The following is a 19,310-nucleotide window of genomic DNA, read 5'->3' on the forward strand; positions in this document are numbered from 1 at the left end:
AGGCCGGCGGGAGCCGCCCCGCTGCCTCAACTTTAATTGCCGCCCGCCATAGCGCCTGCGCCGTGCGCATGCGCGCGGGTGTCGGCCGGCGGCGGCCGGGCGGTAGGGGCTGGTTGGCGAGGGCCGGGCCGGAGGCGGCGGGCGGGGCGATAAGAGTTGGTGTGGGCTCGCCTTCCGCCTCAGTACGGCTGGGCGACCGCGGTCGGGACCGTGCGGAGGGTAGCTGTGGCGCCGCTGTTGCTGTTCGGCTGCGTAACTCCCCCCGGTGCGGAGCGCGGCCCTTCCCTTCCCCTCAGGCCCAGCGGCGGCGATGGGTTCCCGGGCGTCCACACTGCTGCGGGACGAGGAGATCGAGGAGATCAAGAAGGAGACGGGCTGTGAGTGCGGGGGCGTGAGGCGAGGCGGACCGGGAAGTACCGTAGAGGCTGGGCGCCCGGAGCGGGGCAGCGGCCCCGTCCCTCGGGCAAGAGGGGGTGCCTGGGCCGGCCGCGCCGCCGGCTCTCCCCTCGCGGCTGCGCGCCGAGCCCTGCCCGGGGCCGCCGGCCCAGCCCTGCCTGGTGGGGGGGAGGCGAGCGTGACCACTACCTTCCCGGCTGGGCAGTGCCTGTCCCCCGGCCAGCACCCCGCTGTGTCCCCAGCGACTGGGGGCGGACGCGTTTCGTAGGCCTTGGAAGCGCCTCTTGGTTCCCCCGCCGCTGCCGGTCGCCGCGTAGGAGCGGCCTCGGGGGGGACGGCGCTAGGCAGAAGCCCGCAGGCAACGCGTCTCCTTCGGTGCTCTGCCGGTCTCCCGCTCGCTTGGGGCTGGCAGTAGCCGCCGGCGGTAGGTGAAGCTGCTGGCAGCCGAGGCGCTCCTTGGGCCGGCCTGAAAGCGACAGGGGCGGCCGCGGGGGGGGCTGGTGTTTGCTCGACGCGCCTGGAAGGGAAAGGTGTCACCCAGCCAGCCGGGATCTGCCATCCCCTTCGGCTCCTGGCTGTGCTGGAGTTGCGGGGGGGAGACCTCGCGTGGGAGCCGTGACCGTGGCTTAAGGAGGCGAAGATCGGCTGTGTACAGCCGCAGCGAGATTCGAATGGGAAGGGAGAGAAGCAGCGCTGCTGGTAGCCGTAGTATTGCGTTCGGTCAGAGAGAGCTCGGTGGATTTTGGAGAGTTGTCTGTTTCTGGTGCTGGAGTTGTTTTCCAGCATCTCTTTTTAGCCCGAAAAAACTCGCATTGTGTAGTAATATTTTTCTTTTTTTCCAAATATTGCTTTGTAGGCTGTTGCTAAAGTTGCCATATGGGTGGTCAGAATGAATGTCAAGTGGCGTTTAAAGCATAAAGGAGGTAGCATAACTTGTGGAGGTTCAGTATGGTTAACTATAAAAAGTGAAGATTCCTGCACTAGTCAGCAGTTGGGAGAGCACTTTTGAAGCTGGATGGTAGTATATATCTACTTTGCCCCATAGCATTTGATAGAGTTGTTCTCCATAAACAAAGTATTGTAGAAAAGGGAAAACTCAGTGTTATTAATTTGGCTAATTAGAATGGTTGCCAGTCTGAGAACTCTAGCAAATATTGAATGATAGTAAATGGTGCCTTCTTACTAGTTGGAGAGAGGAGGTCATAACATCATATGTATCACTTTGCAGTTTGTTCGTTTTTTTCTTTTTTTTCCAACAGGTAAACAAGGTCTTCCTTCGTGTTTTTTTCCTGCTTATGCTTGCTGTTCGGTTCTTGCTACATGAAAACACTTTCCTCGGTTTTTCCAATGGAAATGGTATCATATATTAATTTTAAATGATAGTTTATTTGTGTCAGGAAAACAAGTGGCCACGGAAAAGGAGTGGAAGAAAATTAAGACAGTATTGGCTAGCGTAACGGACAGCTGAGTGAGTTAACATACTTTCCATGATCCTTTTTCCATCTGTCAAGGGAACCTTTTACAGGAGGGCTGTGATAAACAAGTAGGAATGTCCAAGTCTGCTTATCCAGCAAGAACTTACTGGTTTTTTTTCCTTTTTAATCGCAAAGATCCATAAAGTAAAGGTAGCTTCACCTCACTTATAAAGATGCTTTAAAAACCAAATGCCAAATCTAGAATGTTCTTCTAAAAGGTTTTACTTTTGTTCTCCCTGTCAATATTTGATTTTATTGTTAGTGGTGTTTTATTTCTAGAATTTTACTTATATGATGATAAAATAAATACCATTAAGATGGCTATGTAGGCATTTTAAGCAATACCCGCTTGGTTCTAGTTAGCCCCTAAATGCTTTTCTTATATCGTCAAAGTAGCGAGCTTAAGGTTGTGATCAGCAGGTTTAAGCTTGGTGGCCTGAATTTGGTGAATTTTTCTGTGTTTTTACTGGTCAGTTTTCTAAGTAATACCACTTCCTTAATCAGGCATTGCTAATCTTCTCTGACTCAGGCTTGCTTGTTGTAAGTCATCACAGTGTGTTGTTGGCCTTATCAAATCTTTTTTTTTTTTTTTCCCCTCCAGCCTGTAGCCACAGTCAAGGAACATGATTTTTCCTCTTCCTTAGGTATTTCTTTAGGTAGGTGGAAAATTCCACCTTATATAGGTGCAAACATTTATGTCAGGTACAAGGTGGGGAAAAAAACAAACAAAATCAAACAACCCAGGATGCTGGTTTATCTGGACCAAGGTTCACAGGGAGAATGTGAAGTTAGTGTTACTGAATAGAGTATCCTGTAGTTTGTTAGAAACTTGATGCTGATGATACTTTACCTAAGGAGTTTGCGAAAGGGACTTTGTAGACATGAAACAATTTGGCAGTACTACATGTCCATCCTGAACAGATGTTCTAGCAAGTGCTCCTAAGGATGCTTTTTTTTGGCCTCCTTACTGTGAAACATGACTTAGTTCATCTGGGATAAGTATGAAGGACTGTACAGAACAATTAACCAATTTGAGTGAGTTCAACTATGGAATTATGCAACTTTTCTCTTGTAAATTTTATATAGCACAAAACTGAAATGCTAATGATACTAACATGAATGATAAATCATGTTAATATTCTTTAGCTGAACAGATTAAAAAGGTATATTTTAGGAGACTTGAAGCCTAGTCTTTCAAAAGCCATACAATGACACTTAGTCTTTTGAATGAAATCTAAGTTTGGAATAAAGTTCTATTTTTTTTTTTTATTTTGTGGTGAAAAACACTTTTTAGCATAATAAGTTTAGCAATGTCTGCAAAGGTAATATTTCCAAGAACTGGAGAATAACTTGTCCACAGAAAATCATGTGACAAAATACCTCCATCAAGTTCTCAGTAACAGGTGTTAAGCCTGAAGCTGACAGTCTTAAATGCTATATGATGTAGTACAGAGATTGTTTGCTTTGCACATAAGCATTTTGAAAGTTGAGTTTGAAAAAGCCTTCAAGTAGTTCCTAATTGCTTTAGTATTTCAGTAACAACTATAAGAAACAGATGAGAGCTCCAAGATGTTGCTTGTCTGCATTCTGTTCCAAGCTTTTGGAAAGCCACTGGAATGTAACAGTATTCAAACTATTTGGTTCGCACCCTTTGTTCCCATGCTTTGAAGCAGTCTACCTAAGGATTAATAATAAACTAATCCTCATATGAGAGTTTAGGAGAAAAAATATTTTAGTGTTTTAACAAGTGATGGATTTTCTGATGGATATCTATGTATATATTAATATCATATATTTATATGAGCTTCTGGTGATGTTTTAGACAAGTTTCAGAGTATCTAATTGGGAAAAAAAAATTGTAATGATTTAGTAGAAGTAAACTAGAGGGTATGGCTCCTGTTTTGACTTAAATTTTTAGAAGGACCTTAGTTAGCAGAATAAATAAAACTGTGTTTCATATAGCTTTAAGCCTTAACCATTGATTTTTAAGAAGCAGTCATTAGTTGCAGATCTTGTTTCTGGTTCTATGGTCAGCAGGGAATGTCAAAATCTTTATTTTGCATGAGAAAGCTCTGAAAAGTGTCTAGTGATGCAGCTTTCATGAGGGTTGAGAGCGAAAAAGGAAATTAAGAAAGAATACAGTAGTAGACCTGAATCATCATGCTTTCTCATATAGCCGTGATATGCTTTTTGTCTAGTATGATGTTAACAAAAACATTGCTTCACCTGTCAATAGCTACATACTATTTATCACACACTAGCTGTTATGGAGGTGTTCCAAAACTGGAGTTGGTGACATTTGTTTGGAAAAGGTAGTTGAGTAGAATTCTTACCATGCTCTTACTTTCCAGGGAGGAGTGGGAATACAGGGCTGCTTATCCAAGATGTAACTCCAGGCTATTATTTTTTCATCATTGGTTGTTGTTATTGCATATCATATCTAAAACACTAAATCAGAAATGCAGAAATTTGAAGTCTTTAAAATACCGGTGCCTGCTTTCTATGTTTGTGTTCCTTAACATGGAATTGAGCAAACTGCCAGGTCTGATTGTAGAGAAGTTGCCTTAGGTGGAACTGAGCAAATTGCCCAACCCTACACAAAGAATGAAAGTTGCCGAGGAGACAAGGGAAAGAAAAAAGCCAAACCCAAACCACAGTAGCTGGCAGGTCATCCTAAAGGAGGGAACAGTTGAAACAAATAGCCTGGAGAAAGAACAAACCTGAAAAAAACATATAAATTGCTTCACTTGTCACAGATCAGACAACTGCTGTGCAACCTGTTCCCAAATAAGTTTTAGCAAGTAACAAAATAATTGTACATGTGCTGGTGAAGGCTTTTAAAACAATTGAATCTGAAAATGACATCAAGTACTGGTTTAACATCTGAAAATGACATCAAGTGCTAGTTTAACATTGAACAAAATCACACCTTTACTGAGTAAACATTAAAATTCAATTCAGTCTTATTTCATGTATTTATTAACTTCATCTGGAGAGGCTCTGAAACACCAAGATTTTCTGTAGGAAGTTCTTTCAGTGTTAAGGGAATGGCTGTTCTAGATAGGTTTAACTCCCTCCCATCATGGACTATTCTAAAGACCTAGCTGTCTAGTATCTTGGGTTGTCTAATGTCATGGTAATGTTGACACCATGATGCTAAACTTAATACTGTCTTTGCAATTTCTGTTTCAAATTGCAGATTTTAAAAGTCCAATAACTCTATTTGCTTTGTGTCCCAAATCCCTCCCAAACTTATTTAGAAATAGGCTTTTTAATTTTTAACTTAATGTTTTCTAGGAGCCTGGAAGTTACTTGAGTGAACCCCAAAATGAACAAGCTATTTTGATTCAGGCAGTCCTACAAAGGAAGAAAAGTGATCAGAGAGAAACTGAGTACACTTTCCATCTTTAGATGGAAAAAGGCAACAGGAGTAGTGATAAACGAAAGGGAAGGAAAGATACTAGAGCAGAGGTCTGCATTGTCATGAATGATGTAGAGGTGGTGAGTGGAGGCTGTGTCTGGATTATTTCTAGCCATAAAGGAATTAAGGGAACTGTGAATCAAATATCTTTTTAATTGTCACTTACTGAGTCAGATAACAGAAGAGTGTTAGAAGAGAAGAAGGCAGAGTTAGACAAATATTTGAAGAATAGGCTTATTTGTGTATTCTTGAATATTAAGATGCAATTGCAGCTCAAGAAGTCCCTAACTGTTGATTGCTATGTGCTTCCAGTGTAACTTGTTTTGTGTAATCTCTTTTTTTGAGCACTGCTTCTGGCAACAGAGTAGCTCAGTGTAATGGGGTCTGTTCCTGTGAGGAATCATTGACATGCTAATTTGTGTTTCTTCTTTTTTTTTTTTTTTCCCTTTAGTCTCCCACAGTCAAATCACCCGCTTGTACAGTCGCTTCACCAGCCTAGACAAAGGAGAAAATGGCACTCTTAGGTGGGTATCCTCGCTATTTTGGCTGTCCTTGCATTTACACATATCTAGAATGGTGGCTTGCTGTTGCAGGATGCCTGCGTGTTTTCCTCATATGGTGATTCAGTGAGGCTATTATAACAGGTTCTTTCATAGCTACCATCTACATGGACATTCAAGTTTGTTCTCTTTTACTAAAGGTCAGGAGAAATCTGATTGTTGAACTGAGTCAAGGTGCTCTAAATACCGGTTATGTTTACTGTAGTGCTAAGGTTTGTAGCAGTTAAAGCAAGAAAGGTCAGATTTGATATCCAAGGTCTTAAAACAAATGTTCAGAAACGTTAAGCCATGTTTTTAGATTATTATTTCTTACCTTTCCTTATATGTTACTTCTAATAATTATTACAGGAATGGTTCTGCTATGTCCTGTTCATCCTGACTTTCATGACAAAAAGATCATTTACATTTTTGAGAGCATGGGCTCTAAATTGTTTCTGATACCCAGTGTCTTTTAACACTACTTTGATCTGCAAGCCCTTTACTGTTCTTAACTTTGCACCTCCTGTTGAACGCCCATGTCTATTGGTATGCTCAAAAATAAAGAGCTGGAAGCAAGTCACTGTGACCAAAAAAAATACACATTTTATGCTTTAAAGTAGTAGTGTGGGATATTCCAAGACCTTTAAAGTGTTTGTCTTCTGTCTACAATTTGAAAACTACAGAAGTGAACCAGTTTCTTACAGCTTAATTACAGAAAAATGAGGCTTAAACTTTATCTGCAAAACATTTTTCACTGATGGACTGAGCCTGCTGGAAAGAGTAGTCTCAACTGAAAAGCAGAACTGTAGCAGGATGATTATCTGTTAAGATGTGTCTCTGTCTTTGTTCTCTAGCCTTCCCCACTCTGGTTATTGTATTGCACATTGGTATTGGTTTGCTCCTTATTCACTGAACTAATTATGAATTCTGATTTTGTTAAGTTGCTTATTATTCTTCTCTTTTGATGTTGCCTACAGGTAACATTAATATTTTGGAAGTATATGACAAATAAGAGCTGTCTGTTGTTGCACCAGGGGTGCAATTTTGCAACCAACATAGTTGGTCTAAGACCATATGACCACTGAAGGTCTGTTGCTTTTCTGTGTGGATGCTGGTACTCAGGACTCCTCTTTGGAAACTAATCTACAGCTATGAAAACTTACCAAGCAAAACAACAAAAAAGGAATCTGATCAATTTTCAAGTGGATTTTGTTTCCCATTCACCATATAGCCGCATATGCCAGAACCAGCACGCAGGGAAGCTGGAGAAGAGTGCAAGGAGAGAGTAGGAAGGGGAAAAGGGGTGTTGTTGTAGCATAGTATAAAGGGTCTGGCTGGGATGGAGTTAGTTTTTTTTTCATAGCAACTCAATCCCAGTCAAACCCAGTAAATAGATTCAGACATCACCTGGGGTTTTTGTATGTGATCTTGCAAAATGTGATTTAGGATGCACTATAAATGTATAAAAGCTAGACCTGCCTATAAACCAGCCCAACTGCAAAGCTAGAATTGCAGCTTAGAAGATGAAGGTGACAAGTTGTAGGGTAGACTGCCTTTGGCAATACTGCTGGCTTACTGCGGTTTCCTTTCCTGAAGGAAATAGTCACTTCCTTCTGGTGCCACAAATTGCTGACTTCTCAAGTTAACATTTAAGTAATTGGTTGTGGAGTTGTACTGTAAACAGGACTACCAAGTGATTATTTTTGGTTAAAAATACTCTCCCTCCCCTTTTGGTTTGTGTAGGTATTTTTAAGCTGACTGACTCCAGTGATTTGGACTGTGGCTGTACTGTAAATATCTGGACTCGCATAGCTGAAGGGATGACAAAATGGATTGTGGGTGTGGAAACAATTGGCTTGGGATGGGATGGGCAGGAACTTCTTAAGCCCACTCTGTCACTGAAGCCAATGTATCATTTAAATTGTAGCATTGGTTAATTGGCAATTGTGACATACTGATCAGCTGATGGTATTGTAGGTAAGGTTAATACCAATTATGTCTCAAAAGTAAATTACTTGAAAGAAGAACGCTAATAGCTTCTTCAGACTTTGTATGTGGTTATAGTCTTCACTGATAAATAAAGGTGATGGCTGCCAGCCCAGCACAATTTGAACCTAGCACACACTCTTCCTCAACTCCTCCCTCCAACTTTAAATTCACCTGTTGAATCCATAAAGTCCATAAACTTCAAAGTGATTGTACTCGGTTTACGTAAGAGGAGTGAGTAATTAAATATGCTATGAATGTCTGTTGCCCAATACTTAGTTTCATGGTGTGCAGTATCAGGAGGAGTTTGACTTTTGTTGTCGATAATCACGTGGTACTTGGGAAAGGAAGTGAAGTTTGTTTGGAAAAAATCCCAGCAGCTGTGCAAACTGTGATCCATTAACTTGCAGTCTTAGCCTCTTAAGCATAGCCTGCTCCCAAAGGTGGCTGACTTTGTGACGTTCATATTTTGAAACCTGTCCTGACACTCACAATATGTGGAAACCATTAGGTTTGAGTAATGGAAAACTACTTCCTGAATAAAACAATGAGGGGAGAGTGAGAACTACAGCTTGGAAGGTCATAAATGTTGGTTTCTGAAATACCAATGAAAGAACTTGCTACTTTGAGACTAAAGAGGTAAAGTTAGTGCTTGCTTACTACCACTAAACAGTTTAGAAGGCACGTCTTCTGTATATTTCCTGTGAGCAAGAATGATTGTTTCCATAAAGATGTTATACCTTTGACCTACAAATCAGGCATGACAGAAATCACTCATGTGACTATGATCAGGAAAAGAAGCGTCAGGCAGTTCTTTATAGCATGAAATAAATCTTTAATGTGTACCACCCTTCTGAAGAAGAGAAGAAAACCTATGTTTTCCTTATTATGTATGTATTAAGGGGGCAAGGTAAAGAGCACTTGGTACAGAAGATCTGCTAGATGATGATGATTAACGCTGGTGGGTAGAGAAGACAGGTAGTTCATTCTGGAACTATAATCAAAAGCTGAGATTTTTCTTAGCCAGATGTTTCTATTCAGTGTACCTATGTGCAGTTTCAAGACACTCTGTTTTTAAAGTTACATAAATGAGACATAAGAGAACAATATGGATGGAGACAAAACTGCATATGCCTTGTTTTGGCTTATTTCCACCCCTCTCCTTCCTCCTTATCCTCTAAATGACTACAGCCATGGTTATTGATTAACTCTTATAAATTCTTTGCAAGTGTAGAAAAATGTTATATTTTTCCTTAGCTTCACTTTTCCTAAACAAAATGACTAAGCTCCCTCAGACTTGCACCATCTGAATGAAACCAGGTTTTAAAAGCCAGGATAAAACCATTTATTTGAAAATTCTTTTGTCACCTTTGATATCAATATTGTAACATGCTGAGTTGCCAAAACAAAAGCTTGATACCCTTGGATGTCCATAGCTACATCTGAATTGTAAAATCTGAAACATAGTTGTTCTAAGTCTAGGTCAGGACGAAATCAGCATGCAGTTTTTTTCCTTTACGTTCTGATTTCCAAGGAAATGGAAGTGTACGACCAGGATAAGTATGTGCTTCAGTGAATTTCCTTGTTGGGCTGTTACTGAAGTGTACACCACAAAAGAATAGATCTGCTCCAACATTTACCTACTAGTAAGTAGCTCTAGACAGACACCTGTAGAGCTATAAATGAGGGGTTGGTGAGATACATTAGACAACCAAAAGGTTTGATGAATGACAAAGCTAATGTTAGCAAGGGAAGGGTGCAATGAAACCTCTTCAGTAGTAACCTGTTAAATCTGTTTGACCATCTTGCACGATACACCTTAGTACTTCTAATTATTTCCTTTTTCACGTAATTTATTGTTACCTATATCCTCTGGATATTTTTTCTTTCCTCTAATGCTTGTTTCACATATGGTTTGTTTTCTCTCTATTGTTTTACTTTCCCTCAGCTCTAGATGGTCCTACCCTCATCATCCCTGTTGAGGGAACAGTACTCTTTGCTGCTATCTAGAAGTAAAAAAAGAATGCACTAGAAATAATGGAGGAAAAATTGGGTCTAGTAGGTTTCTTGCAGCCTTTTGGAGTAAGGCAGAGCCACCTTTACGGGAAGGGATCTGCTCTGTGTCTTGGAGGGTATACTCATGCTTAGAAATACTTGTCTGTCTTGGAATCTACAAATTCCTTACTGCAAAGTATGTCTAAGTATGAATGCACTGGCATATACGATTGGCCTGCATAATGATAACGTGCAGTTAAAGGTTGCTTTGCACGTTACGGTTAAGCAAGGATTTAATAGCAGCCACGTTCTGGGAAAGGTACATTAGAAGAGCCTTGTTGCCATGGCACACGAACAGAGAAGCAGCAGAGGGCATCACATTTCCTGTAAGCTCCAGCCTCAGCCAGGTGAAGTTGGTCCCTAATGACTGCAGGAAGCCTTGGTTTATAAAGTGGAGAATAACTTACATCATGCATTCATTTACTTTTATGGCTGTTAAAGCTATTTCAATTATAACAGTCACTCAGTAATGTGCTCTTAATAAGCAAAAATGGTCTACTGCAATCCTGATAATGACAGGACAAGTAGATTTGAAACCTAGGGAATTATTTGTGGTTAATTGTTAATCTCCTGTTAGAAAGCAGAACAACTGGATGCTGAAATGCCAAGTGTAAATTGAGGCTCAATACTAAGAAACAGTGATACACAAGTTAAAATTCTGAAGCATTAGGATTTTACTCTATGTGGAAGAGAGCACAGTTTCTGCTTTTGGCTTGTAAACGTTAGCATTGACACTGAAGTCCTGTTGTTAAAATTTTGTTACTAGGGCATAGGTTTTCCACATCACTGCATCTCCTGCCTAAATCGCTAATGCATACTTTGCCCTTCAGCTATAGCTTAAAATGCAGCAGTCCTGAAGGGTCTGGTAACTCTTTAAATCATGTTTTCTCTATGACTAATGACACAAAACAAAGCAAAAGGCAATGCCAGGCCTGTGTTATGTTACAGACTAGGGGTGTTCATTTATCATGTTAACAATACTTCTCAGATGCTAATGCTGTTCATGCTATAAACCTTCCTGTAATGATGCCAACTAGTTTGCAATATAAGGAAAGGAAAGAGTCAGAAATGGCTTTGAAGGAAAATATCACTTCAAAAATGAAAGTCAACTTTTATTTTTTTAAAAATTATTTTGGTACTGAATCACTTGAGTTGGCGTGTTTTTTCCAGATTACCCCATTTGAGATTCTGGGACAATATCATACTCCTCCAAACACCACAGGTGATCTGCATATTCTAATAGAATTTTATTTTTTTGTTGAATGCAACAACTTTATATATAAATGCCAAATTTCAGATTATTCTAGCTTCAACCAAGCACTACCCAATTTTAAAGTAGTAAATTTAGACTTCAACAGGGGCCTGTATAGCAATTGTAACTTCACCAGCACATTACAAATACTCACTGCTCTTACCAGCCATGTTAGTTACGTTTTAAAAACCACCAAGCGTCTTACTGCAGAAATAGAACCCAATGGATGTTGCACTGTGAAGTCTCTTTAAGCAACTTTTTCTCCTCTGACTTCAACTTTATGCAGACTTCTTGTGTTGTTGCTTTACTTAGCCGTGAAGACTTCCAGCGGATTCCGGAGCTTGCCATCAATCCACTGGGAGACAGAATTATCAATGCCTTCTTTCCAGAAGGGTGAGTTCCAATGGACTGAATTTCTGAGCAGGCACAAAATTTGTAATTTGTCAGAAGTTTTGATAGGAGTGAAATGCTGATAACTGAAGCACAGAATTTGAATTTACTACTGAACACCTCAAACTTGTCATGAAACGTATGTGGGTGCATTGTTCCCTCAGCATGTTTTCATTCTGCAATGAGAAATTCTTCACAGCCTTACAAGAGTTTTGTGTGCTTTATTCATTGGCAAACTCAGGCTTCATGTCATGGTTTTCCACAGTTTTTCTTTGCTATGCTGCTGAACACTTCTAAAGAAAGTTAAGGGCATGTATGGACTTCGGTTCTTAAAGAAAGTTTGTAGCAGTACTGTTTTATTTTAAGTAGTATTGCAATTAACTGATTCAGCCTTGGTTTTCATCTTTTAGCCTCAAAGTGTACCTTTCTTATTAGATTAGCTTTTTTGTTTGTTTTTAGTTTTTGATCACATTTAAGACATAGCTTATAGCATTTCTAACAAAAATCCAAAGAGACGCTCGGGTTTGCAGTACTGTCTCTCTCCATTACACCTCTAGATTGTTCTATGGAATCTGCTGCTATTCTTGAACACATTTGTCATTACTGATTGATGAAGATTGGATTGTCTAATCAAGTCGTAATATCAGCTAATACCAGGCAGGGTTTGCTGAATAGAAAGCAGGAGTCCTGGAAAGTACTTACATAGCTGGTTCCCACAGAAACTCTAGAGAAGAGAGCCATTTGTCAGGGAGCAGTGAGCGATGGCTGCCCCACAAGCAGGAGGTGAGGGTGACAGCAAAGCTGGCAGGGTCGATGTACTCACTGACAAACAGCACAGCACCTGAACCAGAAGAGCAGAGCAGGTCCAGTGACTGTTGTCAGCCAACAGTCCAGTGGTTGCCAGACAAGTTGACAGTGGTGAAGCAGCTCTCAGGTTGGTCCAAGGAGTCAGGGTCCAGATCAGCAAGATACATTGCCAGACTCGGGCATAGCTGCAGGATAGCTCAAGCAAGGGCCAAGGGTGAGGGCTTGAGCTTAAATAGAGCTTGCAGGCAAGGTGAGAGGAGCCCACAACAAGACTTCTCACAGCTTCTCTTTTTTACGCATCATACTTCACAGCAGCGTGATCCTAGGCTGCAACTGCACTGTATCAGAGCTGGGTTTGAGCATAGGCAGCCAAACCCTGGGGAGGTGGGAGCGTCTGCATGGTGTTAATGCTTTAGACATTCATACTCTTCTTTACTGAAATAAAGAATTTGTATAAGCTATGCTAAAACTGACCTGCTGAAATGCTTACGCAGAGAGGACCAGGTGAATTTCCGTGGATTCATGAGGACACTAGCCCACTTCCGACCCATAGAAGATAATGAAAAGAGCAAAGACCAGAACGGACCTGAACCACTGAACAGCCGAAGTAACAAGCTCCACTGTAAGAAATGTGAACCTTCCTATAGAAGCAATTATTGTTCTTTTTGGTTTTTCTGGGAAGGGAGTGAAAGGGGCTTGGGTTCTTCTGGACAGTGTTTGTCCCCATGGAATGATATCCTCCAATACATGATTTCTGTTTTTTTTAAATTAACTTGCAAGCTTACCTATTCAGAATGTGAACAATTAACCCATTCTTGTATTGGAATTTGGTGGAATTGGTTGAATCTTGATTAATGTATGTGCCTTTCCCAAAAATCTTGTGTTTTGAAATGGTTTGCATCCAAAGTTATTTCAAATTTAGAAGCCACATTCCATATACGAATGGGCTTTTCTGCTTCTTCCTCCAGTCTTCCATATAATATAGTGCTTTTCCTCACCTTCAGCTGAGTACTTTCTTGAGTATTTGGACGCCTGCCTACAGTACATGAGCAGAACGCTCTTTCTTGCTAATCAAAGTTGGCGACAGTTCTCAGAGCGCTTAGAAATTTCTGTCATATCTCATCCGGAATATAGTGAAAGAGAATTAATGGTAATGTAAAAATGGTTGGCTCTGAAGTTAAAGGATTGAATATATCTTAGTGGTAATTATACTTCCGTGACTTCGGGGCTTTGAAGAAATACCTCTGCAAGCAGAGTGCTTCTGAAAGTACTCATATGAAGTACTTAAGTAAGATTTTTCACTTCTTGGCAATAATGTTATTCCAGTATGTGGTAATAATACTTTGTGGAACTGAAGATGAATTTTATGGTGAATTAGAAGTCCAAACTAATTCTCTTAAAATAATTTATGAATGCTTGCTCTTTTTTTTTTTTTTTTTAGAAATGTATTGTTATGAAGTAAAATAATGGCACTTGAATTAAACTTCCCATTCTTTTCTTCCCTGTAGTTGCTTTTCGGTTATATGATCTGGATAAAGATGACAAGATTTCCAGGGATGAGCTTCTTCAGGTAAATAGCACAGGGCTGCTTTGAATGATTCCATCATGACCTTCTCTGTGATTTCACACTCATTTAGAATGAAGAGGGGAGTTACAACAGTCTTCTCAAAAGAATTCCTGAAGGAATTTGGTGGCTAATTGCTTATCTCTGGTTTAAAGCTTTAGACAGTGTATGAGCCTTTAATCTCATTTGGTAGCCCAGGCTGTTCTATCAGAATGCTAGATTCAAATTTAAACCAGACTGTTAGGCTAAGCAGATACTAAATATCCAACAAATACTCTAAGCCCCTTAAGAACCACCTTCTATAACTTTCAAAGGTACTTCTAACAGGACTTAACAGGGACAAGCCTTGAGGTGGGTTAGGTTGGTTGCCTGATACTCTCTGCACCCTCTCAATAGAATAAAACTTACTGAAAGTGCAGCAAACGTAATCAGAGTTCATCAGTGCTGCGTATATATGAAACTAGGCTTAAGCTAGGAGTAATTACATACTACTAATCCTGGGAAGTAGACATAGCAATTTGTGGTTCCTGATGTAGGAAAAGCATTTGCGTTTGTCTGAAACTGCCCTCCTCTATGTTCAGAGAAAATGCTTTACTAACTGTAGAGAGTAATGGCAGTTATCATTTGACCATATACTTACCAGCTTCCTGTAGGCAACTACCTCAAACAGCAGATATTGAGTCAAATGTCAGTATGTTTTGTGGGGAAAAAAATAGACGAAAGCATTACAACAAAACTTACTCATTTCTAGTGCCAAAAGCTTTCTCATACTTCTACCTCTTCCTGCTGCCTAGTGAAAAAGCAGGATTCTTTGTCAAAGGTGGCTACAAAAGGAAGCTGTCTTTCCTGAAAGCCTTGATGTACAAAGGACAAATAGAAGTGTGCCTAGAAATTACTGCCATGGAAATCCTCCAGGGTTGTTCTTGTATGGTGTTATTTTGACAGTATACATGAGAAAAACAGCACTAAGAATAATTCTGTTCCTATAACAGTTATTTTGGTTTTTAATTAAAAAAAAAAAAAAAACAAACAAAAATCACTAATAACCTGGGGATTTCTGTATGTTACAGGTATTACGGATGATGGTTGGTGTAAACATTTCAGATGAGCAGCTGGGCAGCATTGCTGACAGGACAATCCAGGAAGCTGATCAAGATGGGGATAGTGCCATCTCCTTTGCAGAGTTTGTAAAGGTTGGTAAAATACCTTTTTAATGACTAAATGAAACTGCTCAGTAATGGGCAGGTCATTCAGACCTAAATGCAAATGGAGACAGAGGGGAAGTTGTTCAGATAGTCCTGTCTGCCTGCGTTTGGGCAAAGCAAGCTGTCTGCTAGCCCTTTTTCTTGCCTTTGTTATCAGGACATTTTTTTTTTTTTATACTAATAATTAGTTCCTATGTTTCTTCATACTCTTACATAAGCTACAGCACTGAATATACTCCAAAATTTTCACTCTGTTCTTTTGCAGTCACTTCTTCCTAGACAAATAACTGCTGATGAGTTTTCAGGTGTAGATTTTATCTGTTTGTGACACAGCTTGTATCAGTATTCAAGTTCCTAGCTCTAGTCCTTTGAATTGCATCTTTTGTTAGTCAGAAATAGGTAATAGTAAGGAGTCACTATATAGTCAGTGGAGAAAGTTGTCTTACAGCAGAACAATTTCAACTACCTCATGGGATGGTATTGACAAGAGGAACCAGACTCATCTTGGAGATGGACAAAGACAGGACAGGAGGCAACAGAAACAAATTGCAACATTGGAAATCATGGTTAGCTATAAAGAAAACTTTTTACCAAGAGGATGATCATAGGTGCTGAAGATGTAGAACCTCCTTCCCTGGAGATATTTAAAACTTGACTGGACAAGGCCCTGAGCAACCTGATCTAGGTGGCCCTCCTTTAAAGCAGGAGTTGAGAGAGTTGGTCTAAAAAACCTCCAGAGGTCTCTTCAAACTTAAAGTACTCCGATCTTGGAACACTGAAGTCTACTGCCTGAAACAGCCTAGAGCAGACTAATATCTTCATACCTCAGTGTTAATACCAATTTAGCGAATGAACTTCCCAGCTGTTTTACAACAATTTGTGTTAGTGATGCTGTGCTCTTGATTTTAGCTCTTCAATGACTGCCCATGCCCCTTCCTCTACTCCGTTCTCCCTTCTGCTTCCTGGCCACGCATTCCCACGCAACCTACTTCTGGAAATCCAAGCCTTTCTGGGCTGTTGGCAGACTAAAACTGCGTTAGTTGCATTTTGGTTGATAACTTTCTTCCAGCTTTAATGGCTGAAGTTTCTTTCCTTGGAAGGACCTTAGTCCAGAAGGGAAAATAGCAGTGTCTAGATGAAAGACTGGTGTGCCGAATTGAAGACATCCTGTGTTCCCACCCATTTCCTCTATAGTAGAGTAAGAAACCTTGTAGGAGACAAGTGCGTACAGTAACTTAAGTAGCTGTTTCTGAATTTTATTGCAGGTTTTGGAGAAGGTGGATGTAGAGCAGAAAATGAGCATTCGATTTCTTCACTGATGGATGGAGAACCTATTGCTTTCTACCCCTACTATATAATGAATAAACTTCATTTTCTCCTTAGCACCTTCCCACAGAGCATTGCTACTGGTGCATATACAATACATCTCCAACCCCTCCCTGATTTGTTTTACCAATGTGAACATTCCCTGCGCATCAGGAACAAAGGGAAACGGCTGCCATACAACTTGGAAAGGAGCATTTATTTTTTTTATATATTTTCCTTCCATTTTTTTTACCCTTTCTCCCTTGTCTCCTTCTGCACTACTGTTTCAGCAAAAATGTCTTTCCTTATGTACTGCTGTTTAATCTACAAACTGATTCTTCTGAGCTCTGAATCTGAGAATGGAAAAAAGAGAACAGGCCACAGAAGTGCCCTCTGAAATACTTTGGAGACAAGCATCTACTCAAATACTAGGTGCTGTGATAATGATTCACTTTTTCTTCCCGTAGAAACACTACATTACACCTGCTATTTTTTAGTTTTATTTTGCTTTCCTATGTGGCTCTTTATATGCAGATTTGATTATTCCCTGCTTCCAAATCTGCCTTTTACTTGAGGACTTCTCAATTTCTACAGCTTCATTGTACAAGTAGCACTGAATGCATGATGATAGGCTAGAGTACTGTGAATAGTTTTTGTTCTTTGTGGGATGAATTCAGAGAGACAATAGGAGAATCTGCGGTGGAGACAGGCTGGGGTGTCCTCAAAAGGAGTAAGAATTCTGCACTAAGTCACTTAAATTGCTCCAGTAGCAGATGCAGAAACTTGTTTCCTTTGAGTAGCTTGCGGGCTTGACTGCCAGTGGACCATGAAGTGCCCTTTCCAGGTTGCTTTGCTGTAGGATCCCTCCTCTCATCAGGGTGGCTTTGCCTCTGAAAGTGTACATAATGCAGTACCAGTGTGTGTAATGCAAGAAAACCAGTCATGCCAAAATCTGGATTAGTAGTTCTGTCACTGCCCCCTGCTAATAGTGTCATGAAACTTGGTAGCGATTTCTTCTTTTCTCTTTTAAATCATAGTGGCCTGGATAATTACATTTTCCAATATGGAAGTCCTGGTCTCTTAGGTTTGTGCTGAGGGTGGTAGCTGTATTTATGAAAGCTCTGGTTTAAGAATATGATTTGGGGAAGTACCCATTATCCCAAATGCTTCAGAATATATTTCTACATGAATCTCTCTGCAAGTGTAAGATGATTAATACCATTAATGTAATGCTGATGATAAATTCAAGAGATCAAAATTATTGAAGGTTCAATAGTAACATAATTTTCTGTGGCTAGATTGGGAAATGATCTCATCTAGTTCAGCTGGAGCATCCTACAGTCTGGGAGGTCCTTCTGATAAACCCCCCCCCCAAAAAAATGTGGAAGCTACTTTATTGAAGAATCAGTGTTATAACTGCTTCTCTGTCATGTGTTAACATTTCTATAAATACTTACCAGTCTCAAACTACCCTCAAATGTGCATTTCCTTTTTTTTTTCCTCAGTTCCTTTAATCATCACTTGTGTTAAAGAATAACATGCAAGTCTCGGAAGGATTTTTTATTTGTTTTAAATGAAGGAATTGCAAAGTGAAATGTTGCACTTTATTGTTTTGCAGAGTGCAGCACAATTCCAGATAGAAATGTAAATTAAAAACCTCTACTCTGTATGAGAAGTATTATAGTTTTATGACCATGTAATGTAAAATAGGAATGTAACAATGTTAATGGGTTGAAAAGTAAAAAAGTGTTTGTAGGCTTTGTGATCTGCTTAAAAGTAGGTGTTGCTCTCTTCTGGCTATATAGTTGTAACCTACAGTTGTGCCTTATTGTCCCAGTGAGACTGGATATTGTATTTATCAATCCATAAATAAACCCTCCACTGTATTAAAAAAAAAAAACAAACCCACCCAACCAAACTCAAAACTATTCCTGTATGGTAATTGACTATCTGTTAATGACTGGAAAAGTTAAATACCAGTAGAATGGTGCTAGCAGGCCTTACAGATGAACTTTTTTTATAACTGAACTTGTTTTCAGAGTATTAATAATCCTTCATTCTGCTGGTAGAGTGGAGGAAACTAGTGCAAAACATGAGCTCCAGAAGAGGACACTCACTCATAATATTGCACTATGGTTCCCATAACAACATGAGCTTTACACCTCTCCATGGTTCCAAACTAGGGTTTTTTTTCCCCCTCCCCTTAGTGTTGTTCTAATTAAGAGGTATATAATACCAATGCTGGTTTCTGAAGTCTGTCCTTATAAGCTCCCACCTTGGAAAGTAGGTATTTTTGCTAATGTGCTCTGAAGTGAACACAAATACACTAACAGGTGTACACCCAAAAACCCACAACCAAAACAAAAACCAACTAACCCTTGTGCAATAAACAAAAAAACCCCAACCAACTATCAGAATGTAACTTTGCTGTGAGCTGTATAAATCACATGGAAGCCACTGAGTACCTTATTCAATGTTCCAAAATCTACGTATTTATCATGTAACTTAAAAGGTGGCAGACAGTAAGAGAAGGAATTTTACAGAGCTGAGATGTTAAATTTAAAATTGTTCAAAACTAAGCTGTACAGATATAAGCAGATCTCCACAAAGGTAATATTTTTAGCATACTGGTAAGCAATTCAGCATACCTGATTGCTTGTAGAAATGAAATCTTGAGAACAAAGGTCATCTGTGAAGGTTAAACTCAGGAAGAGGAGTAAAATTACCAGCTCAAAGGCAGAACTTGTTAATATTTCGTCTTTGTCTTTTGAAAAAGCAGTATAGGGAATTTAAATACAAATGAACCATTTTTCAGTCTACTGGCAAATAGGAAATAAAGTCTATTTTCAGATCTGTACACTCAAGTTAGCCATATTGAGAATCTGTGGATGGTTGCCTGCAGAAATCTATGGTTA

At 40.0% G+C, this 19,310-nt stretch overlaps 1 protein-coding gene across 1 annotated transcript; it reads left to right on the forward strand.

Annotated features, from left to right (window-relative positions):
* The first annotated feature begins 62 nt into the window (after positions 1-62).
* On the forward strand, positions 63-19,251 carry CHP1 (calcineurin like EF-hand protein 1). Its single transcript, XM_074148433.1, has 7 exons — positions 63-377; positions 5,744-5,816; positions 11,437-11,517; positions 12,816-12,943; positions 13,830-13,891; positions 14,956-15,078; positions 16,356-19,251. Exons 1-7 carry the CDS (start codon positions 311-313, stop codon positions 16,407-16,409), a joined length of 588 nt encoding a protein of 195 aa, XP_074004534.1. The 5' UTR covers positions 63-310; the 3' UTR covers positions 16,410-19,251.
* The last annotated feature ends 59 nt before the right edge of the window (positions 19,252-19,310 follow it).

Source organism: Numenius arquata, chromosome 6 (assembly GCF_964106895.1).
Source record: "Numenius arquata chromosome 6, bNumArq3.hap1.1, whole genome shotgun sequence".
NCBI classification, from domain to species: Eukaryota; Metazoa; Chordata; class Aves; order Charadriiformes; family Scolopacidae; genus Numenius; species Numenius arquata.

What these genes read in the sequence shown, in the direction of transcription:
- CHP1 (XM_074148433.1), top strand. Translation starts at nt 311, where the DNA reads ATGGGTTCCCGGGCGTCCACACTGCTGCGGGACGAGGAGATCGAGGAG. An exon ending in CCAGGGATGAGCTTCTTCAG is followed by an intron (nt 13,892 to 14,955) that starts GTAAATAGCACA and finishes TGTATGTTACAG; the next exon opens with GTATTACGGATGATGGTTGG. An exon ending in CCTTTGCAGAGTTTGTAAAG is followed by an intron (nt 15,079 to 16,355) that starts GTTGGTAAAATA and finishes ATTTTATTGCAG; the next exon opens with GTTTTGGAGAAGGTGGATGT.